General features: G+C 46.0%; 1 protein-coding gene across 1 annotated transcript; it reads left to right on the top strand.

Moving 5' to 3' along the window:
• Positions 1 to 1,808: 1,808 nt before the first annotated feature.
• LOC136581105 (sodium/hydrogen exchanger 2-like) lies at positions 1,809 to 24,839 on the top strand. The gene is made up of 8 exons (XM_066582092.1): positions 1,809 to 1,983; positions 2,330 to 2,784; positions 7,158 to 7,408; positions 7,492 to 7,709; positions 12,133 to 12,329; positions 13,409 to 13,498; positions 24,315 to 24,385; positions 24,674 to 24,839. Exons 1-8 carry the CDS (start codon positions 1,809 to 1,811, stop codon positions 24,837 to 24,839), a joined length of 1,623 nt encoding a protein of 540 aa, XP_066438189.1.
• The last annotated feature ends 350 nt before the right edge of the window (positions 24,840 to 25,189 follow it).

Genomic DNA, 25,189 nt, shown 5'->3' with positions numbered 1-25,189 from the left:
CCCTATGTACAAGAATATAACTACTATAATACTGCCCCTATGTACAAGAATATACCTACTATAATACTGCCTCCTATGTCCAAGAATATAATTACTATAATACTGTCTCCTATGTACAAGAATAAGCTTCTATAATACTGCTCCTATGTACAAGAATATAACTACTATAATACTGCCCCCTGTACAAGAATATAACTACTATAATACTGCCCCCTATGTACAAGAATATAACTACTATAATACTGCCCCCTATGTACAAGAATATAACTACTATAATACTGCCTCCTATGTACAAGAATATAACTACTATAATACTGCCCTATATGTATGAGAATATAACTACTATAATACTGCCCCCTATGTACAAGAATATAACTACTATAATACTGCCCCCTATGTACAAGAATATAACTACTATAATACTGCCCCCTATGTACAAGAATATAACTACTATAATACTGTCCCCTATGTACAAGAATATAACTACTATAATACTGCTCCTATGTACAAGAATATAGTCCATTAGCTGCTGCCATAACTGATAGCCCATCAGGGGGTAGCAGCACTGAGATTCATTTATGGGACACCAGGGCTGATAGTACAAGCGGGCACCAGCACTGAGAATTCAATAGGCAGTGATAGTCCAGTAGGGGGTGCCATCATAGACTGTCCAGTAAGGGGAGATATAGCACTGATAGTCTAGTATAGGGGCTACTTCACGGACTTATATTGGGTGCCATTAGGGAAACCACACTGGTGATTACGATATCCCCGCGTGAAAAATCACAACTTTTCCTGAGATTATGAGCATCAGAGCTGCTTTTTCTCGCAAAAACATTGCTGCCACTTGCAACTTTTTTTTTAGCATGAAAGTCAATAGGACTTTCTAATGTTAAAAACGCATCACACGAAAATCACAAGTTCCTGCTTTGCAATGGGATAAAAAGGAGGTTCCATAGGGAAACATGGGAGATAAAAAAGAGGGGAAAGGGACTTGTTATTTGTATAGCGCCAACGTATTCCACAGCGTTTTCAGCTAATTTTGTTTTTCATTACCCCCCATCAAGCTGGGTACTCATTTAACTGATGTAGGAAGGTCAGAAGGAGTGAACCTTGAACCGGCTACCTGAACCATGCTGGGATTGAACTTGCAACCTTCAAGTCCTAAACGAGAGATTAGGACTGCATTCTGCGCCACACCATGCCCATAAAAATGAGAAAGATAGGACATGCCGCAATTTTTTTCTTCTCGCAACATCACATGAGTGAAAACATCGCAAATGTGATGGAAACCTTTGAAAATCATTGGTTTCATAATTCTGCGTTTTCACTCACTCTCGCGTTGCACGAAAATCGTGCGATTTTATCACCAGTATGAAGGTCCCCTTACTGGCATAGAGCCTTTTTGTTCACAAATCTCCCACTCAGCATAGCTTGGTTAATGTATAGATGGCGTCTATATGAAAACCCAGACATCTTGGTCAGATTGAACCCAGTGCCTCCTGTGCAAGAGAGAAGTGCCCACGACGGAGCCCCACGCTGGCACGCAGGACGCACTCCGTGTACATACAGCTGCAGAGAACTGAGTGATCGCTTCACTGTGCAATTAGCCAGAGGAGATGATGTTTTAGATGTTTTAGATTTTTTTGTTGGTTTTGAGGTTTTCTCTTCGGTTAATCGCGGGATTTGTGGAATTTTCCAGACTTGAGACTTTGGGTTGGAGAAGGTCCAGCCATTGTACACAGGACACCTCACCGCTCACCTCCCCTCTGAGAAGTCTGTCTGATCCTGGACGCCTCCAAGTGAAGATGATGGAGGTTGTTCTCTTCTGCGCTCATCTACTCTCAGCATCATCCACAGCGGAGGTGACTGATGTGCCCAGGAACGAGTCCCGGCTGAGGATCTTCTCCCTGGACTACCATCATGTGCAGATACCCTTCGAGATCACCCTATGCATTATGCTGGCATCACTGGCCAAGATTGGTAAGAGCTGTCCATACCCTCACCAGGGAGGCTGCCCCTGGAGGTCCTGGGAGTAAGGAGGAGGCTGCGCCTGCCGCACTGCATGCTGTATCTGTACATTGCCTGTGACCAGGGGTGAAGTAAGACAATGTTACAATGTGTCAGTTCTCTATGGAGTTATCACAACAGCAGCAGAAATTTCTCTCCGGTCCTGGACACCAGGCTGATGTCTGATACCTGCGCTGACACATTGTAACAGGCCGTCCACTGTGTGTTCAGGATTTCAGCCTCAGGATGACGAGTGTCACATTCCACATATACCATATTTCTGGTTGGGTAATAATCAAGTGACCTTCTATTTCTGCAGGTTTCAACTTTTCCCCCAGAGTCCGCACGGTGGTCCCGGAGAGCTGCGTCCTCATCATTTTGGGTCTCTTTATGGGCGGAATCATCTATATTGCGAATAATAAGGCCCCGGGGATGAACAGCGACGTTTTCTTCCTCTACCTCCTGCCCCCCATTGTCCTGGACGCCGGGTACTTTCTCCCTCTCCGGCCTTTCTTTGAGAACCTGGGCCCCATCCTGTGGTACGCCGTCCTGGGGACCCTCTGGAACGTCTTTGGGATCGGACTGTCTCTGTATGGGATATGCCAGGCGTTTGGGCTGATGGAGGTCTCTCTGTTGCATAATCTGTGGTTCGGGAGTCTTATCGCTGCCGTCGATCCAGTCGCCGTTTTGTCGGTGTTTGAGGAGATTCACGTAAATGAGAAACTTTATATCTTGGTGTTTGGAGAATCTCTGCTCAATGACGCAGTGACTGTGGTGAGTTCATGACATGGGGTACATCGGGGGGCCAGGGTTATAGGGTGGGCGCACAGGGCATCCAACAACCTAAACTGGCCCTGCAGGGGGCACAGGACTTCACAATGTCATGTAGAGTCACACAACCCACTGCGACCAGGAAGCAGGGAGACCGAGGTTGATAGAGAGTTGGGGTCATGGTCACTTCTACTGCTCTCCTATGACAGACTAGTCTATAGGAAGCCTGTCTAGGCCCAATGAGCCAATCATAAAGGGGCAACATGAGACCTCACGTGTATAACTCATATTCCTAATTGATATATAAGGATTCACTAAGTGCAGCCGCTGATATTTGCTGCCCTATCTGATCCCAGGTGTATTGTGCTGCTACCTCGGAGGGGATGATATAACTGTACATGGGGGTGGGCTGCAAATGCACTCAGTGCGCAACATTTCGGGGATCTGGGTGTAATTTATCAGGCTGGACAGCTGGGTAGCGCTGGATAGCTGGGGTTTGAAAACCACAAATAATGTATCTGTCTTACACAAGGGGGGTCCAGTGCAGCATCCGCATGTACAGCAGCTCCTTCCCCTCCATTAATTAATCACTGGCTACCGGATGCGATGATGTCACTAGTTCCAGCGCCATATACTGGGCATTGGCACTGTGATATCAGAACCCACCGCCTGTGATCTGACTGTCCTTGATCCATTGTGGGAATTGGCTCTATGTGAACAAAACATAGTGCTGTCTGGGCAGTACGTGGCACTATATAGGTCCTGAAAATCTCTATGTGGCGCTTTCTGAGCACTGTGTGCACCATTTAAATGTGCATTGTATAGGCAGGTGTGTACTATTTATTTGGGCACTGTATGACCAGGTGTGCACTATTTATCTGAGCGCTGTATGAGCAGTGTGTGCACTATTTATCTGGACGCTATATGACCAGGTGTGCACTATTTATCTGAGCGCTGTATGAACAGTATGAGCACTATTTATCTGTGTGCTGTATGACCAGGTGTGCACTATTTATCTGGGCATTGTATGAGCAGTGTGTGCACTATTTATCTGAGTGCTGTATGAACAGTATGAGCACTATTTATCTGTGTGCTGTATGACCAGGTGTGCACTATTTATCTGGGCGCTGTATGAGCAGTGTGTGCACTATTTATCTGGGCGCTGTATGAGCAATGTGTGCACTATTTATCTGAGTGCTGTATGAACAGTGTGTGCACTATTTATCTGGGCACTGTATGAGCAGTGTGTGCACTATTTATCTGTGTGCTGTATGAGCAGTTTGTGCACTATTTATTTGGGCACTGTATGAGCAGTTTGTGCATTATTTATCTGGGTGCTGTATGAGCAGGTGTGCACTATTTATCTGGGCGCTGCAGGAGCAGTGTGTGTACTCTTTAGCTTATAAGCAGTGTGTGCACTATTTATCTGGGCGCTGTATGACCAGGTGTGCACTATTTATCTGAGCGCTGTATGAGCAGTGTGTGCACTATGTATCTGGACGCTGCATGAGCAGGTGTGCATTATTGATCTCGGCACTGTAAAAGCAGTTTGAGCACTATTTATCTAGGTGCTGTGTGAACAGTGTGTGCACTATTTATCTGAGCACTGTATGAGCAGTGTGTGCACTATTTATCTGGGCACTGTATGAGCAGTGTGTGCACAATTTATCTGGGCACTGTATGAGCAGTGTGTGCACTATTTATCTGGGCACTGTATGAGCAGTGTGTGCACTATTTATCTGGGTGCTGTATAAGCAGTGTGTGCACTGTTTATCTGGGTGCTGTATAAGCAGTGTGTGCACTATTTATCTGAGCGCTGTATGAACAGTGTGTGCACTATTTATCTGGGTGCTGTATGAGTAGGTGTGCACTATTTATCTGGTGCACACATTGCGCTGTATGAGCAATGTGTGCACTATTTATTCGGGCGCTGTATGAGCAGTGTGTGCCAGTGGCATAACTATAGAGGGTGCAGGGGATGCGGTTGTACCTGGGCCCAGGAGCCTCAGGGGGCCCATAAGGCCTCTCCTCTACATAAAGGGAGCCCAGTACCATGAATAAAGCATTGCAGTTGGGGGCCTTGTTACAGGTTTTGCACTGGGGCCCAGAAGCTTCAAGTTACGCCTCTGGTGTGTGCACTATTTATCTGAGTGCTGTATGAGCAGTGTGTGCACTCTTTAGCTGGGCGCTGTATGAGCAGTTTGTGCACTATTTATCTGGGCGCTGTATAAGCAGTGTGTACACTATTTATCTGGGCGCTGTATGACCAGGTGTGCACTATTTATCTGAGTGCTGTATGAACAGTGTGTGCACTATTTATCTGGGTGCTGTATGACCAGGTGTGCACTCTTGATCTCGGCGCTGTAAAAGCAGATTGAGCACTATTTATCTGGGCGCTGTATGCGCAGTGTGTGTACTATTTATCTGGGCGCTGTATGAGCAATGTGTGCACTATTTATCTGAGCACTGTATGAGCAGTATCTGCACTACTTATCTGGGCGCTGTATGAGCAGTGTGTGTACTATTTATCTGGGCGCTGTATGAGCAATGTGTGCACTATTTATCTGAGCACTGTATGAGCAGTATCTGCACTACTTATCTGGGCGCTGTATGAGCAGTGTGTGCACTATTTTTCTGGGCGCTGTATGAGCAGGTGTGCACTATTTATCTGGATGATGTATGAGCAGTGTGTGCACTATTTATCTGGGTGCTGTATGAGCAGGTGTGCACTATTTATCTGGGCGCTGCAGGAGCAGTGTGTGTACGCTTTAGCTGGGCACTGTATAAGCAGTGTGTGCACTATTTATCTGGGCGCTGTATGACCAGGTGTGCACTATTTATCTGGACGCTGCATGAGCAGGTGTGCATTATTGATCTCGGCACTGTAAAAGCAGTTTGAGCACTATTTATCTAGGTGCTGTATGAACAGCGTATGCACTATTTATCTGAGCACTGTATGAGCAGTTTGTGCACTATTTATCTGGTGCACACATTGCGCTGTATGAGCAATGTGTGCACTATTTATTCGGGCGCTGTATGAGCAGTGTGTGCCAGTGGCATAACTATAGAGGGTGCAGGGGATGCGGTTGTACCTGGGCCCAGAAGCCTCAGGGGCCCCATAAAGCCTCTCCTCTACATAAAGGGAGCCCAGTACTATGAATAAAGCATTGCAGTTGGGGGCCCTGTTGGGGGCACTATTTATCTAGGTGCTGTGTGAACAGTGTGTGCACTATTTATCTGAGCACTGTATGAGCAGTGTGTGCACTATTTATCTGGGCGCTGTATGAGCAATGTGTGCACTATTTATCTGAGTGCTGTATGAACAGTGTGTGCACTATTTATCTGGGCACTGTATGAGCAGTGTGTGCACTCTTTAGCTGGGCGCTGTATGAGCAGTATGTGCACTATTTATCTGGGCGCTGTATAAGCAGTGTGTACACTATTTATCTGGGCGCTGTATGACCAGGTGTGCACTATTTATCTGAGTGCTGTATGAACAGTGTGTGCACTATTTATCTGGGCGCTGTATGACCAGGTGTGCACTATTGATCTCGGCGCTGTAAAAGCAGATTGAGCACTATTTATCTGGGCGCTGTATGCGCAGTGTGTGTACTATTTATCTGGGCGCTGTATGAGCAATGTGTGCACTATTTATCTGAGCACTGTATGGGCAGTATCTGCACTACTTATCTGGGCGCTGTATGAGCAGTGTGTGCACTATTTATCTGGGCGCTGTATGAGCAATGTGTGCACTATTTATCTGAGCACTGTATGAGCAGTATCTGCACTACTTATCTGGGCGCTGTATGAGCAGTGTGTGTACTATTTTTCTGGGCGCTGTATGAGCAGGTGTGCACTATTTATCTGGATGATGTATGGGCAGTGTGTGCACTATTTATCTGGGTGCTGTATGAGCAGGTGTGCACTATTTATCTGGGCGCTGTATGAGCAGGTGTGCACTATTTATCTGGGCACTGTATGAGCAGTGTGTGCATTATTTATCTGGGCGCTGTATGAGCATTGTGTGCACTATTTATCTGGGCGCTGTATGAGCAGTGTGTGCACTATTTATCTGGGCGCTGTATGAGCAGGTGTGCACTATTTATCTGGGTGTTGTATGAGTAGTGTGTGCATTATTTATCTGGCTGCTATATGAGCAGTGTGTACACTATTTATCTGTGTGCTGTATGAGCAGGTGTGCACTATTTATCTGAGCAGTGTATGCACTATTTATCTGGATTATGCATGAGCAGATGTGTACTATTTATCTGGGAGCTGTATGAGCAGTATGTGCACTATTTATCTGGGCGCTGTATGAGCAGGTGTGCACTATTAAGATGAATCTGATTTGTTTATTATTTTACATTTTTTCTCAGGTTTTGTATAAACTCTTCAAAGCCTTCGATGGAATGGCAGACATCCAGCCGGCGGACATCTTTGCTGGAGTTGGCACCATCTTTGTGGTTGCTATTGGTGGGATTCTGGTTGGCTTGATATTTGGCTTAATGGCAGCCTTTACAACGCGGTTTACGGAACACATCCGCGTCATCGAGCCTCTATTTGTTTTTCTGTACAGCTATCTGGCTTATCTTTCAGCGGAAATCTTCCATCTGTCCGGGATTATGGCGTAAGTATGACACAGCTGAGAGTTGGACCATAAGAACAAGTAATACGGAGTAACAGTTAGTAATATTGAGTGACGGTCCGCAGGATCATCTCGTGCTCTGTGAGTATGAGGCGCTACGTGGAGGCCAACATCTCGCAGAAGTCGTACACCACAGTGAAGTATTTTATGAAGATGTGGAGCAGCGTCAGCGAGACGCTCATCTTCTTCTTCCTCGGATTCTATACTGTGGAGAGTAATCACGAGTGGAACTGGCCCTTCACCCTCCTCACCATCGTCTTCTGTGTGCTTTGGCGTGCGTCAGGTATGTGGTCGACTGCAACTGCATAGGGGGAAAGTTTATTGAAGCGTCATCACCCAGGGTGTAGACGAGTGGAGGAGGTGGCAGCATAAAATGATGCAGAAAATTATGCCATATAAAGGAACATGTTTGATGCGTCCAAGTTAAGATAGGCAACGTTTCGACCTATAATTAGGTCTTTTTCAAGCCAAATAACATAAGGATCAGGATATGTAGTTCCACATGTGGAACATGGACTGCGCTGCACGTCATCGAAGAGTTGCACAATGGTGGCATCATCAGCGACACGGCGACCACTGATCACATCAGAGCGTTTACTGGGATTGTGTTTAGTAGTAATTAACAAGAATGTTCAATTAATCTGCAACTAATAATGTCCATGCAGTTCAGCTTGTTTCCACCCCCCCCCCCTTGTTGATCCAGAGGAAGGCAAAAAAAACTTAAATGAGGTGGAAGCCAATTTAGCCAATTTTGGGGGAAAAAATTTGTTCCCGACTTCATGATGGTAGTCAGTATAATCCCTGGATCAACGTTTGAAAGTTCCTACCGAACTCCAAGACCCGGATCAACAACCCTGCTGGTTATTTAACGTCTATAAATTGCAATGTTGTAGAGCTCCAAACAAAGGGATTAATGTGCTGTGAATATGGGATTACCTGGTGATATCTGCTGCTGGATTTATATAAGCCCCCTTTACACTGGAGGACTGTGCGCCCAACAGCAGTCCCAGCGATGATTGTTCCTGCGCTTTTACACAGGAGCGATCAATGCTCAGTAAATGGAGGCGGAGCCAGAGATTGTTCCAGCCCACTTGCCTCCTTTCATGACAAACAGGCCGTCGTTCATAAATGGCCTGTTTACACAGACAGATACAGCGACAGACCAGCAATGATTTTTTAGATTTGCATGAAAGATCCGGTCAGCGATTTATGGCTGATTGTTCCTTCACTGAAGGCATTCACATTGCACAATCATCGTGCAAACCGCTTGACCTAATGAGCGATCTGCAGGGTAATTATAGATAACAGTAATCATGTAAACAAGAAGACGGAGAAGAGAAAGCAAGAGAGGGAGGAACCGTTTACCTTTTTATCCTTTCAAAAGGCATTTGATCACCCGTGCTCCCGCTGATCGGTAACCGATACTGGTGCGTTTTTCTAACCAGTTTTTATTTTCGGATTGTAGAACTTTGTTAGATTATTGTATGTCTGTGGGGCTGAAGGGGGTTACCCATGATTTGGCACTCCAGACTAGAGACCCGTTCTGTATTATTATTGATGACAAGCAACCAGTAAATAGGATACACTGTGATATTTCAGATGACCTTTCGCACTCGGTCACTCTCTTGCACTCAGTGACTCTCTCATCTCTATCGCTCTCTCATACTTGGTCACTCTCTTGCAGTCGGTGATTTTCTCATCTATGTTACTCTCTAGCATTCAGTGACTCTCGTCTCTGTTACTCTATCACACAAGGTGACTCTCTTGTCTGTCACTTTCTCGCACTTGGTCACTCTCTCACATTCGGTGACTCTCTTGTCTCTGTCACTCTCTCGCACTTGGTCACTCTCTCGCGCCCGGTGACTCTCTTGTCTCTCTCACTCTCTCGCACTTGGTCACTCTCTCACACTCAGTCACTCTCTGGTCTCTGTCACTCTCTCGCACTTGGTCACTCGCTCACACTTGGTGACTCTCTTGTCTTTCTCACGCTCTTGCACTTGGTCACTCTCTCGCACTCGGTGACTCTCTCATCTATCTCACTCTCTCGCACTTGGTGACTCTCTTGTCTCTGTCACTCTCTTGCACTTGGTCACTCTCTTGCACTCAGGGACTCCTTCGTCTATGTCACTCTCTTGCACTTGGTGACTCCTTCGCCTCTGTCACTCTCTCGCACTCGGTGACTCTCTCATCTCTGTTACTCTCTCACATTCGGTGACTCTCTTGTCTCTGTCACTCTCTCGCACTTGGTCACTCTCTCGCACTCGGTGACTCCTTTGTCCATGTCACTCTCTCACACTTGGTGCCTCTCTTGTCTCTCTCAATCTCTCGCACTTGGTCACTCTCTCGCACTCAGTCACTCTCTTGTCTCTCTCACTCTCTCGCACTCAGTCACTCTCTTGTCTCTCTCACTCTCTCGCACTTGGTCACTCTCTCGCACTCAGTCACTCTCTTGTCTCTCTCACTCTCTCGGACTTGGTCACGCTCTCGCACTCAGTCACTCTCTTGTCTCTGTCACTCTCTCGCACTTGGTCACTCTCTCGAACTCAGTCACTCTCTTGTCTCTCTCACTCTCTCGCACCCGGTGACTCTCTCGTCTATCTCACTCTCTTACACTTGATCACTCTCTCACACTTGGTGACTCTCTTGTCTCTCTCACTCTCTCGCACTTTGTCACTCTCTCGCACTTGGTCACTCTCTCGCACTCAGTCACTCTCTTGCACTCGGTAACTCTCTTGTCTCTGTCACTCTCTTGCACTCGGTGACTCCCTCATCTATCTCACTCTCTCGCACTTGGTCACTCTCTCGCACTCAGTCACTCTATTGTCTCTGTCACTCTCTCGCACTCGGTAACTCCCTTCTTTGTGTGATTTGACTCATTATAGATTCTAAACCTGTTGGTGACTTTGTTGATCTATTTGGGGTTTTAGTTGCTTTTCGCCGTACTTTCCTTTGGCTCGTGGGAAGCGTCTCAAGAATTTGCTGAATAAATTGTCTCTTGAGAAGACAGCAGGCTTTTCCCTAGATAGGGGTGATGATGGCAGAGTGTGGGCCGCCGGGGCCACCTGGGCCACAGACCCCATCGCAAGAGATGAAGAAATGACCAGATTGTGTCAGAATTTATAAACTCTGAAGTAACAAGCGGCAATGAATATTAGAAATCACATCATGCGGACGATACATCGATCCTGCCGACTGCGCCATCTGCGGCGCACCATGCAAATATCGCAGTGTCACTGAGTAGTTGGAAAGGCATCCCCTGCTGCATGCTGGGATATGAGGTGAAGGTGACCAGCAGGTCAGATGGGATGAGGAAGGAGGGTTGATAGGTAGGAGGCCATGATGGCTGGGAGATCAGATATGATGAGGAGGAGGCCATCATTTATCTGCCTGGTAAGGGAATCTAAATGAGTGCCAATTGGCAGGCATTGTTACATGCTACATGCATTAGCACTTGTTACAAAGGGTCATAAAATCGGCCTGTGTGAAGGACCCCAACAGCAAGCAGAGATATTTTAAAGGGAGGAGAAGTATCCTGATCCTGATGATGTAGTTATTACAGGGGTTGTAGTCCTGATTAGTATTTATTACAGGGATTGTGGTTGTGATGATGCATTTATTACAGGGATTGTAGTCCTGATGATGTAATTATTACAGGGGTTGTAGTCCTGATTAGTATTTATTACAGGGATTGTGGTTGTGATGATGCATTTATTACAGGGGTTGTAGTCCTGATGATGTAGTTATTACAGGGGTTGTATTCCTGATGATGTAGTTATTACAGGGGGTGTAGTCCTGATTAATATTTATTACAGGGGTTGTAGTACTGATGATGTAGCTGTTACATGGGTTGTAGTCCTAATGATGCATTTATTACAGGAGTTGTAGTCCTGATAATGTCGTTATTACAGGGGTTGTAGTCCTTATTAGTATTTATTACAGGAGTTGTAGTCCTAATGATGCAGTTATTACAGGGGTTGTAGTCCTGAGGACTAGTATTTATTACATGGGTTGTAGTCCTCATGATGTAGTTATTACAGGGGTTGTAGTCCTGATTGGTATTTATTACAGGGGTTGTAGTCCTGATGATGTAGTTATTACAGGGGCTGTAGTCCTGATTAGTATTTATTACAGGGGTTGTAGTTCTGATGATGTCGTTATTACAGGGGTTTTAGTCCTAATGATGCATTTATTACAGGGGTTGTAGTCCTGATAATGTCGTTATTACAGGGGTTGTAGTCCTGATTAGTATTTATTACAGGAGTTATAGTCCTAATGATGCAGTTTATACAGGAGTTGTAGTCCTGAAAATTAGTATTTATTACAGGGGTTGTAGTCCTCATGATGTAGGTATTACAGGGGCTGTAGTCCTGGTGATGTATTTATTACATGGGTTGTAGTCCTGATCTTGTATTTATTACATGGGGTTGTAGTTCTGATTAGTATTTATTACATGGGTTGTAGTCCTGAAGATGTATTTATTACAGAGGTTGTAGTCCGGATGATGTAGTTATTACAGGGGTTGCAGTCCTGATGATGTATTTATTACTGCGGTTGTAGTCCCGATTAGTAGTTATTACAGGGCTTGTAGTCCTGATAATGTAGTTATTACAGGGCTTGTAGTCCTGATGATGTACTTATTACAGGGGTTGTAGTTCTGATTAGTACATATTACATGAGTTGTAGTCCTGATGATGTTTTTATTACAGGGGTTGTAGTCCTGACAAGCATTTTGAACAAGTTCTGCCTGAACGTTGTCTCCAGGAAGGATCAGTTCATTATCGCTTATGGGGGTCTTCGTGGGGCCATCTGTTACTCATTGGTCTTTCTTCTCCCTGACATCAAACCAAGGCGTCTGTTTATTGCGGCCACCAGCGCGGTCATCCTCTTCACTGTCTTTGTCCAGGTCAGTTTTGTGCAGCTGTTACATTGTTCATTACAGGTAGTGGGATTGGGGGGAAGATGCGAGGAAGGTCCTGTAGAGGGAGCTCTGCCTTGCTGATAGTGATGTATTCTGGCCCCACCCCTGAGGAGCTAATGTCTGGTTCTCCTCCAGTATCTGCTATATTATTCGATGTTATTGACCACCATGAGGCCCATCCTGCAAGTGACACTATTATTTGTGCAGGGTTATCCTGATTTACACTTTACCACCAATGACTCTTTTGCTACATCAAACTTGCAGTACATTCCCCCTTACTACATGCATGGGGACATGTTCTTACAATATGCAGAGATTATAATTAATTGATGTGTTGATTATCGATTAGTTATTGGAGGGTGTTCTCCGCAGGACGACGCTCCTGGAGTGATCCCTGGATAGTCTCAGTGTCAATATTGGTCAGTAGTAGAGATGAGCGAACGTGTCCGTTACGGACACATCCGCACCCGGACACCCGCTTTGCCGAACACTGCAGTGTTCGCGCGTAAGTGTCCGGGTGCCGCCGGGGGGCGGGGAGATGCGCGGCGGCGCGGGCGGCAGTAGCGGGGAACAGGGGGGAGCCCTCTCTCTCTCCCTCTCCCCCCCACTCCCCGCCGCACCCCCCCGCGCTGCCACGGCGGCCCCCGAACTTTTTCGCCCGAACACTGAAGTGTTCGCAAGGTTCGGTGTTCGGGCGAAAAAGGGGCGGGGCCGAACGTGTTCGCTCATCTCTAGTCAGTAGTGACCTGTGCATCCATAGCGAGGGCTTCTGTCCCACCCTCATGGTGAAAACTCACCTGCAGCCGCTAGCCAAAGACTGTTCACCTCCTTCACGTAATATTGATTTGGGAAAATTAACGCATAAGGCCACCTTAGATGATCCACTGCAGCTGACACATGGATTTCCAGACTTCTGAACGCAAAAAAATTAGTATAGGTGAAGGATCTCTATGTAACTCAGCAGACCTGCTGTTCTGGGTCCTAGGACAGAGGGGTGACAGTCCCAACCTCTACGTGAGATATCTGCCTGTACACATTTATACTCTTTTACATGTAATGACCAGGGAATGACCATCCGGCCACTGGTGGAGCTGCTGGACGTGAAGAAACGGAACAATACTGCCTCCACTGTGAGCGAGCAGATCAACATCCGGGTGAGTGACGCTGTTACATTGTAGCAAACATCTACTCACAGTATGAAGTCTCTGGTGATGTGATCATCCTCCATAAAGAACTCACTAAGGGTTTATTCACATGGGTGTAATTCTCATCTGTGTTTGCAATTGCCTGTCCACAGATCCATTAACCCCTTAATGACGTGGACCTTTTTTTCTTCAATTTTGGTTTCTCCTCCCCATTTAAAAAAAAAAAATCATAACTTTTTTATTTTTCCATCGCCATCACTATCGCAATAGGGCTTGTTGTTTTTTGCTGGATGAGTTGTGTTTTTCATTAATACTATTAAATGTACCAAATAATGTACTGCAAAACGTTTGAAAATTTCTAACTGGAGGGAAATGTGAAAACATTTTTTGGGTGTCTTGTTTCTACGGTGTACAAGCTGCAGCAAAAATGACCTGATACATTTGTTATGTGGATCAGTGCGAATACAATAATACCACATTTATATAGGTTTTTTTTGTGCACTACTCTTTTTAAAAATGAAATATCTTTAAAAATATTTCTATTTTCTGCCACTGTCTTCTGAGCGACGTAACTTTTTTTCTTCTTTTGACATTGTCACGTTTATTGCAGGACGTCCTGTAGTTTCTATTAGTAACATTTTGGAGTATTATGATTTTTTGATTGCTTTTGATTACATTTTTTCTTGGAGACAAAGGGACCAAAAAAGAGCAATCCTTGCATTGTGATTTGTTTTTTTTCTGACGATGTTCACCGCACAGGTAAATAACCCCTTAGTGACGGCCCCATCGGGATTCTACGTCCTCACTAAGTGGGCTTTAATCCTAGAGGATGTAGAAATATGCATCCTCTTAGGATTAAAGCCCTGTTAGCTGAGGACGTGACAGTTCCATGCTGTCGGTGCCCGCAGGTAGCAGACAGCATGGAGCTGTCATCCTGGGCTGCGGGCAGTCCCCCCCGGCAATGCGATCGGCGCTATCCAATGGATAGTGCCGATCGCTATACAGTGAAAAAAAAGTTAAAGATTCAGCTGCCCTGATGAATCGAAACCATCAGGGCAGCTGAAAATACTCACCCACCTTCTCTGCGTTGTCCCTCGAAGATCTGGTCCTCCCGGACCTGCCGCCTCTCTTCTGCGCATGCGCGCCAGATGAATGACGTCACGCGCATACGTAGAAGCCCGGGAGCCCCCGGCAAATTCAAAATCTCCTGAAGATAGCTGGGAACCAGGAGATGTTCCCGGGGACTGCGGTGAGCGGTCCCCGGCCCGCGATCGCCGCTATCCAGTGGATAAACTAAATAAAGGAAGATTACAGTGGATGACTAAATAAAGGAAGATTACAAATTTTACTCTGCAAGCAAGCGTGGATTACACTTTTTCCTGCATGGAATTGTTTGCTATCCAGTGGATAGCGGCGATAGCGAAAAAGTTTTTAAAAAGTTTAAAAAAGTCTCCGTTTCACCTCCCCTCATGGATCCGATCCATGAGGGGAGGTGAAAATACTCACCTTGGGTCCTCCGTGATGTCCTGGTCTCCCGGGACCCAAGGTCCCCTTCTGCACATGCGCGCCCGATGTCAATCATCGGGCGCGTGCACAGAGTGGCTCGAGCCCCGGGAAATTCAAAATCCTTCTGCTCCTGGCTGCCATGTGTAGCCAGGAGCAGAGGGATGTCACCGGGGACATGATCACTGTTATCGAATGGATTACAGTAATCATTAAAAGTAAAAAAAGAGTGTAAAAAGTAAAAACAAAAAGTCTAAAAAAGTAAAAAAAAAAGTTTTAAAAAGTAAAAAAAAAGGTTTAAAAAGTTAAAAAAAGCTTACGTTTCATCTCCCCCCACGGATCATATCTGTGAGGGAGGATGAAATGACATACCTAAGGCCCCTGGATTTATCCGCGGACTTTACCCCAGCTTCTGCGCACACGCCCGTCGCCAAAATGGCAGACGCATGCGCAAAAGCCGTGGATTGCCAGGGTAATTTAAATTCTCCCTGCTCCTGGCTACAAAACTTAGCAGAGAGCCTGGAGATTTCACAGAGAGCCGCAGTGAGCGGTTCCTGATCACGTGTTTGCCGTTATCCAATAGATAATGGCGATCACGTAAAAGTTAAAAGAAAGGTGAAGCTTCATCTCCCCTCACCGATGCGATCGGTGAGAGGAGATTAAACTTTTTACCGGAGGCCTCCACATTTGCACCCCGACGCGATCTTCATCCGTGAACTTTCCCGGATTCTGCACATGCGACCGCCGGCAAAACACCGGACACATGCGCAGGAGTCGGGGAGCCCAGGAAACTTAAAGTCTTCTTGCTCCCAGCGACCAACGGTTGCCGAGAGCCTGGAGCAGTGACGGGTGGCCTCGTTGAGCGGTCGTCGGTCATGTGATCTACCCTAGGCTGGTCTCACATGACCGGATAGGCATTACGAATTCTGCATGCATCTGATCCATGGTAATACGCAGATCAATCGCATTGGATTACACAATCCCGCTCACATTAGCGGGTCGGAATTGCGTGATCCACTGGCTGAAAAGAGAAAGCAGCAGGTTCTATTTTACTGTGGATATCCGCAACATAGAGCCCATTGTGCTCCATGGTCATGGATATACCCGCTGCCCATACGCAACTATGTTGTGTACGGGCTGCGGGTACCCGTGTCATCGCTAAGTGACGATGTGGGAAATACAAACAAAAAAATAAGTGTACTGCGAATGACCGCCTGTGTGAGTAGGCAGTTATGCGCAGTACATTACGTGGTCGTACACAGGGTCACAGCCGGGCTCACAGATGGGATCCGCTGCGGGCCTCCGCAAGCGGATTCCACCTACGACTGCGTGAGCCCGGCGTTATTCAGACCACTACCTGTAATACATAATTTACAAGAAGCCCTGGGAACGCTCACCTTCCTGCAGTTCCAGGAGCAGCTTGTTGAGCGCCTTCTGTGTGAGACCACCGCACCTCCGCAAGCTTACGAAGACTCAGGGAACGCCACTTTTTACACCCCATACCTGCCGCTGAGGTCAAAAAATACCCCCCAAAAAGCATGAGAGGAGGGGGATACACGGTTTTATTGCCCCATGTACCCATCCCAACCAGCCTCCGTAATTACCCCTGTCTTCGGAAATACCACACAGTTCACATTATTACTTTTATGTAAGATTTGGGGAACGCCGAAAAGGGTGTGGAGTGTGTGTGTGGAGGGGGGTGGGGGAGAATTTTTTAACGTGTCAATCTTTATTCCGTGCAACTGCACGATGAGGCCTGGAATTTATTCAGTTGTGCCCTGCAATCCAACGGGTGTTCCCTCCATTACAGGCCTTGCCATGTTTCCTGTAAGTAGATTAGGGCCACAACGGGAATGTTTTTGAACACGGGACAAACGGGGGTATCCATTTTGGGGGTGAATGTCTTCATTCCTTTGTACACTGTACAAAAAAACCCTGTTTTTAAATTGCCAAAATTGCCAAAAAAATGAAAATCGTAATTTTTTCCTTCTGCTTTGCTTAGATTCATTCAAAAGCTGTGTACTCAAAATGCACAGTACACCCCTAGATGAATTCGTTAAGGGGTCTAGTTTTCAAAATGGGGTCATCTATGGGGGTGCTTTATTGTTTTGGACGCTCAATGGCTCTACAAGTGGGCAATGGGGCCTGGAATTTATTCCGTTGTACCCTGAAATCCAACGGGTGCTCCTTCCATTACAGGCCTTGCCATGTGTCCTTTAAGTAGATTAGGGCCACAAGGGGTATGGTTTTGAACACGGGACAAACAGGGGTATCCATTTTGGGGTAAAAGTCTTCCTTCATTTGTGTGCTATACAAAAAAACCTGTTTTTAAATTGATACAACTGCCAAAAAAAGGGAAAATTGTAATTTTTTCCTACTGCTTTGCTTAGATTTATTAAAAAAATTGTAGGGTAAAAATACACAGTACACCCCTAGATAAATTCGTTAAGGGGTCTAGTTTTCAAAATGGGATCATTTGTTGGAGTTCTCTGTCGTTTTGGCTGCTCAAGGGCTCTACAAGTGGGCAATGGGGCCTAAATCACCTTCATGCTAAATTTCTGTTCTGAAAGCCACCGACTACTCCTTTCATTTTGGGCCCCGTTGTGCATCCAGACATAAAATTAGGGCCACAATGGGTATGTCTCTGAACACGGGACAAACAGGGGTATCCATTTTGGGGTGCAAGTCTTCATTCATGTGTGTGCTGTACAAATAAAACTGTTTTTAAAATGACAGAATTGCCAAAAAAACGAAAATCACAATTTTTTCCTTCTGCTTTGCTTGAATTCATTCAAAAACTGTGGGGTCAAAATGGGCAGTACACCCCTAGATAAATTCGTTAAGGGGTCTAGTTTTCAAAATGGGGTCATTTGTGGGGGTTCTCTTTGGTTTTTGCCGCTCAGAGCTCTACAAAAGTGCTATGGGGCCTAAAACGCCTTCAAGGAAAATCTATGTTCTGAAAGACACCGACTACTCCTTTCATTTTGGGTCCCGTTGTGCATCCAGACACAAGATTAGGGCCACAATGGGTATGTTTCTGAACACGGGAGAAACAGGGGTATCCATTTTGGGGTGACAATCCTCATTTTCATGTGCACTATATGAAAAAAATATGTCTTTAAAATGACATATTTGCAAAAATATGACATTTTATTTTTTCTCCTCTAAATTGAATTAATTCCTGAAAAAAAACTGTGGGGTCAAAATACTTCTGACCCCTTCAGTCAATACATTAAGGGGTGTAGTTTTTAAAATGGGGTCATTTTGTGGGATCTATTATTCAGACACTCATGAGCCTTTGCAAACTTGGCTTGGTGCAGGAAAACAAAGTGTTCCTCAAAATGCTGAAAAGTAATGTTAAATTTGTACGTCATCTAAATAGTTTAAAAAAAAAACACAAAAGTTTTTCAAATGTGCATTCAGAATAAAGTAAACAGATGGAAATATATATCCTATCAAAAATTTGTACAGTACGTTTGGACATATTTGAGATATTACAGTTGAAAATGTGAAAAAAGGACAATTTTCTTAACATTTTTCCAATATTGGTACTTTTAATAAATATACACAAATTCTATTGGTCTATTTTCACCACCTTAATGAAGTACAACATGTGGCGAAAAAACAATGTCAGAATCATTTGGATAGGCAAAACCATTAGGGAGTTATGCTATGTTGAACGATGCATGTCAGATTTCCAAAATTTGGCTCCATCACTAAGGTGCAAACAGGCTTTGTTACTAAAGGGTTAATGCATTAATTTGATAGATCAGACTTTTATTGCCGCAGTGATACTAAATATGTTTTGTTTTGATTTATTTATTCTGAATGTGGGAAGAGTGTTTTGACCTCTTATGCCGACTGCACACCGGCGTAAGTGCATTTACACATGCATTTGCACTGCGTATTTGTGTGATGGCGTTACATTTTTAGCGCGTGCCTGTGCATGTTTAGTATCGTTTTATCGCTCAGATAGCTGCGCTAAAACAGTGCAGCTATCTGAGTGTTAAATCTGGTGAACGAATATCGGCCGCGAGCATGTCACGGCTGCTGTTAGCGAGTATGCCGCTCCCCCTCCCTCCTTTTGCTGGCCGGCTCCCATAGGAGTCTATGGGGGGCGCCGGCACTGTATTGTCAAAAGATATCACATGTCCTATCTTTTGACAAAGAGAAATCTCGGCGTCAAAAAGAGTGCCTTTTGAAGCGTGATTTCTTTTCGGCGCATCAAAAAAAATTTATCTGAAAGAACCCATAGGAAATCATGGGTTCTTTTAGATGCAATTTTTTGACGCACCTACTCTGCGTCAAAATGACGCTCGTGTGAAAGAGCCCTTTTAACGCTGTGATATCGCTGCGTTTATTTAAGGCTATTGTCAATGAGACTTTCTAATGTTAAAAACGCATCGCATGTTTGTGCTTTGCGATTTTTGTGCGATGCTTTTTTAACATTAGAAAGTCCCATTGACAATCGCGTTGAAAGCACCAGGCTGATATAGCGCGGGGCGCGTTCATGCCAGGCCAAAAAGATAGTCCTGGAACTATCTTTCCGGCTGGAATACGTCAGCCGCTGCATGGGCTCCTATGGGAGCCAATGACAGCGGCCGGAGAAGGGAGGTGGGAGGGAGTTTAGCAAAGTGGCTGCAAAATTTCCTCCCTCTTCTCTCCTCCTCTCTCCTCCCCTCGGTTGTTTGCAATGGGAGGGGGCGGAACAGGGCCGAGCTAAGCTCCAGCCCGCTCCACCCCTCCCATTGCTGGCTGCGGAAAAAGGGTGGGTGCTTAACTCCACCCCTATCCCGCCCACTCCCATTGCAAACAGCTGGATTGAAGGAGAGAGGAGGTGAGCCAGCGAGGGGGAAGGAAGGGGAGGCAATGGCATTGCGGCCTCGGCGTATATCATATATGTGCCAGGGCCCGTGTCGTCTGAATGGGCATAAAAAACGTTAGATTGGTGAAAGAGCCCTAAGCCCTTAGTATCCTATTTATTTTTATTATAATGAAAAACTTTATTTTTCACTTAATTTTACTTTACTTTTTTTATAGTTCCTTCAGGGGACTTGAACTTCTACCATATACTGCGATACTTAAGTATTGCACTATATGATATTTGCCTTAGTATTCTATGAGGATGGACCACAGGCATGATTTGATAGGCAATCAGCCATAGCAACATTGTGGGTCTTCAGAAGGCCCTGGGCTGACATGGCAACCAAATAGCACCTCACCACCATTGAGCAGGGGCATTTGGAACCCACAAACTCTGATTTAAATGCCACTGTTAGAATTGACAACGACATTTAAAGGGTTAATAACTGTGATCAGCATAAGTGCTGATTGTGGCTGTTCCCGGAGGGTGTCAGCTGTCAGAAACAACCGCCACCTCGCCTATACGGTTCCCCATCTCAATCCATACAAACTCGATGTTGGAGGGCGTATATGTACACCCAAAAGTGTCAAGGGCTTAACGTGATTGGACTATTCAGACAGAGGATGTGTGTAAAAATATCGGAGTATGTAGTATTCTGGTCCGATTTCATGGATGACAGCCGGCCATTGGAGTCACTGGAAAACCAAGCGGATTGACATCTAGAGCTAGAAAATCATCATTGCGCCTTTTTCCATTTTTTTTTGCATACGAGACAAATGGTTGATACATGGATGATGTGCAGAAGGCAGACACGTGTAATGCGTGTAGCGCAGACATACACACGGAATACAATCATTCAATTTTTCACAGTCCAAAATCAAACGCAGTCATGTGACTGATCCGATTTACATATCCTCTGCTTTAGGCCTTATTCACATGAGTATGTCCGATTTTGGTCCATGATAAACAAACGCTTTGTAACCGTGTGTTTGTCTGTGTTGCATACATACGTGTTTCGTGTTTCCAGTTTTTACTTCTGTTGTGTCATCTGTTTTTTCTACGCCCAAAAATTAAAAAATGGAAGGAGGCTCAATTTTTTTCTAGTGTCACTTAGCAGCGATCTGTGAAAAACGGAGCCCATAGATGTCAGCCTGTGTGTGCTCCATTTTTTTTGCGCACCTATTGACTTGAATGGGTGACTTTCACCTGACAGATCGGGCTAGAATAGGACATGGGGTGACTTTGTTTTCCACAGATCATCCGTTTGTGTAACAAAATAAAGAAACTGCAGTCTGAATCGCCGTTTGCACGCGGACAAGAAATACGCCCATAGGAGTAAGCTCTTACTGATCCTGAGCTCCGTCATGCGTTACACTCCAGCCACAGCCAAAGCTGCAGTCACACCTCTACAGTCTTGCAGGCTCCCAGGTTGTTAGACTTGATGTCTCCTTGCTGCCCCCTGCTGCCTGATATTCATGATCAGGGTGATATGTATCAGCGCAGACAATTCCAAGGAGCTGAACACTGCAGCCGCATCAATCTCTTCGCTGTACTGCACTTCAGGCTTTACCTGCACTGATACATTGTAGCAAACCCTCAGCTGTGAGAAGTAGAAGGTCTGGGAAGTTTTTACGTTCTTGAGTATTCTTATTGACTTATTGCTCATCTCTGCACAATGCTCAGGATTTCATAGTGTTTGGGGTCTCTTAAGTCCCACTGTATCCACCTCCCCCTGAGCAGTATCTTCCCTCCACTGTATCCCCTCCTCCCCCTCATTGTATCTGCCCTCCCCCCACCACTGTATCCCCCCCCCCCTCCAGCTCCACTGTTTCTCTCTACTCCTACACTGCATTCCCCTGCACTGCATCCTTCCTGCCCATCATTGTATCCCTCCATCGCTGGTTCCTTCCTCCTGTTCCTCCACCATTGTATCCCCCTCCCCCTCCACCTCATTATTTCTCACCTACCCCAACACTGTATCATTCCTACCAATAATTGTATCACCCCTCCCCTTCATTGTATCTCCATCACCACTGTATCTTTCCTCCTCTTCATTAGATACCCTTCCCCCTCTACTGTACTCCTTCACCCACCTCTGTATCTCTCCTTCTCCTCATTGTATCCCCCTTCTCCACCATTGTATCCACCTTCCCCCATCTCTATATCCCCTTCCTCATTGTACCTCTTCTATTTCCCCTCCCCCACCACTGTAACCCCCCTCCTCATTGTACCCCCTCAGTATCCCCTCCGCCACCTCTGTATCCCCCTCCTCCTCATTGTACCTCCTCTCCTACTACTGTATCCCCACTGCCCCACCACTATATTCCCCTTTCCTCACCTCTGCATCCCCCTACCCCTCATTGTATCCTCTTCCCCACTTCTATATCCCCTCCCCCACCACTGTATTACCCCCCCCCCTCGATACGTTTTATCTCCGGTGAGCGAGGCCTCATTCAGCATCAGTGAGTCCGCAGTCCATGAAGCAGAAGCCATCAGTCTCCGCCGTGCAGCCGTGCGAGAAAGAGAGATGGATTATGTCCGACTCATTTCCTGTGCGGAACGCGCGGTGTCTGACCCGTGACTCTCCTCTATGTGCAGCACTTTATTCATCGTCTCACGTTAAGTGCATCGCGGTCCGTCTGTCACTCATATCGAAATAAAAACGAAAGGTCAGAGCCGTCCATCAGCCGCGTCCCCTCCCCCCGCGTGGAGCAATATTGTGTGGTTATGAGGTGATGTGGTACGTCCTGCGGTTTATTGCACAGCAGATAGGACACAATATTAATGGCGGCTGTTCTGCGCGGTCTTGTCCTGTACGGGTTTAATGTGCGCTAGTTAAATGCAGTTTCCTTCAATAAAAAATGGGTTAAGCTGAATCACCGCCACGAGCGACAACCAACATCTAGCTGCAGGTGAGGTCGAGGCGCCAAGCAGCATCATGAGTCACAATCCACAGGCAGAGGTTCAGTCCAGCATGCAATGACTATCACAGTGCTGGCTGCCAGCAAGAGCTAAGAGAGGGGTGGGGAGGAGCCTGTGGATGGCAGATGCTGGGGCCCCGCCTCTGCAGAGCTACCGTAATATGATTGAGAGCTGGAGATATCAGACAGCTACTTCCTGTCCTCAATATTGAAGGCAGACGTCTGAACTGAGAGATAAAACATGAGACTGCACATGTAGTGGACTGCACCCAGAAAAGGCACAGGAGAAAGAGACGGCACAGGAGGAATAGACCGCACCCAGGAAAGGCACAGGAGAAAGAGACGGCACATGAGGAACATACTGTACAGCAGGAAGTGACTGCACACAATAACTTCTTGAAGCTAGTAGAGGCAGTGTTTCCTGGAGACCACATTCGGTCACTGTGTATGCATCCCTTTACTAGGATAGTGTATCCAAAGAGTCACATAATTATTCATAAAACTTTGTCATCATTTATTAAAGGAGATGTCCCGCGCCGAAACGGGTTTTTTTTTTTTTAAACCCCCCCCCCGTTCGGCGCGAGACAACCCCGATGCAGGGGTTAAAAAAACCACCCGCACAGCGCTTACCTGAATCCCGGCGCTCCGGTGACTTCTCTACTCACCGCTGAAGATGGCCTCTTCCTCCGTGGACCGCAGCTCTTCTGTGCGGTCCACTGCCGATTCCAGCCTCCTGATTGGCTGGAATCGGCACGTGACGGGGCGGAGCTACACGGAGCTACACGGAGCCCCATAGAGAACAGCAGAAGACCCGGACTGCGCAAGCGCGGCTAATTTGGCCATCGGAGGCCAAAAATTAGTCGGCACCATGGAGACCAGGACGCTAGCAACGGAGCAGGTAAGTAAAAAACTTTTTATAACTTCTGTATGGCTCATAATTAATGCACAATGTATATTACAAAGTGCATTATTATGGCCATACAGAAGTGTATAACCCCACTTGCTGCCTCGGGACATCTCCTTTAAGTTCAGGAAAGTGGTCCATCATGATCGACCACTATTACGTCCTTGTCTGCTCACACTGTAAATAAAGTTAACACTGGGCTGGTCTGGTCAGAAAGAGCACAGTGGGGACTTCACACAGTTGATGTATTTTGTTCTTTTTACGATGTTCATCGTTAATTCATTTGGATATACGAGAGAACTCATTCAGGTAGCCTTATTGCCAATTCTAAATTTAAAGAAGTACTCCAACAGCAAGAAGAGACTGCACAGGAAGAAAGTACTGCACAGGTGGAAGACACTGTGTCTGGCGACTGCAGAAGAGGAAGAGACTGCACTCTGTACGGTGGTGAGGCCTCAGTTTTGGCTTATCACCCTTTGGTGTTGGGCGCTGCGTTATTGCACTACTACTCCCACTATCCCCTCTCCAGTTTTTGTATCGTTTGCAATTCTCGCCTTGCTGGGACTTGTGGTGAGTGTCAAATGTGTTTACCATTAATGATATCATGATAGTCACACTGTGTCATGTCCACAGCTGATGGATCACCTGACCGCCGGCATGGAGGACGTGTGCGGCCGCGGGGGACAAATGTGCTGGAAAGATAAGTAAGAGCCGATGAAAGAGTCCTAATATAGAAATACAAATCCAGAATCATGTAAGATCAAGAGACGTCACAGCGGTGTAATACAAGACGATGCATTGTAACAAAACCGGATGTAATAACATAATACACAATCCTACATAGTACAACAACAATATACACTGAGCTCGGTATAATACACCGTAACATATGCAGTCTATAGTACCCTGATGTAACAGTATATACAAGATACACTACAACCCCTCACCGCCGTGTGCTCTTCCTATGTTGATCGTTTGATCGGTTCTCGCAGATTCGACTACTTTGACAATCGGTATCTGAGGAGGATTTTGCTGCGCGATCATCAACCGAAGTCCAGCATCGTCGTCCTATATGAGAAGCTGGAGAAGAAGCACGCCATCGAGCTCGCCGAAACTGGACAGTTACCATATATGTCACCACCTGCGTCTGTTTGGTGAGCAGAACCTTCTGGACTCCTGATGATACTTTGTAACCGGTGAATCGTCTGTCCGCTGCTGGGGGTCCTCCGGCCTTAAAGGGGAATCACACGTTCATATTTCTCTATTTCACCACGGCCGGGCGCTGTGTATATGGAGGTGTACGGCCTCGCTCACACAAGCGGTTTTGTACAGCATTTAGGGCTGCGTTTATTTTAAGCCCTATGCTAAATGCTGTACAACGCTCCCATTCATTTCAGTGGGGCTGCTCGCACAAGCTTTAAAACACAGCTATTTCAACGCTGCACTTTGAAAGCGTTGCATGTTGTATTTTTGGCCATTTTCAGCCCTGCGTCGCCCACTGAAATGAA

The sequence above is a fragment of the Eleutherodactylus coqui genome, chromosome 10, assembly GCF_035609145.1.
Source record: "Eleutherodactylus coqui strain aEleCoq1 chromosome 10, aEleCoq1.hap1, whole genome shotgun sequence".
In the NCBI taxonomy this organism is placed as follows: Eukaryota; Metazoa; Chordata; class Amphibia; order Anura; family Eleutherodactylidae; genus Eleutherodactylus; species Eleutherodactylus coqui.
The sequence above is the reverse complement of the archived record's forward strand: the minus strand, read 5'-3'. Positions and strand labels throughout refer to the sequence as shown.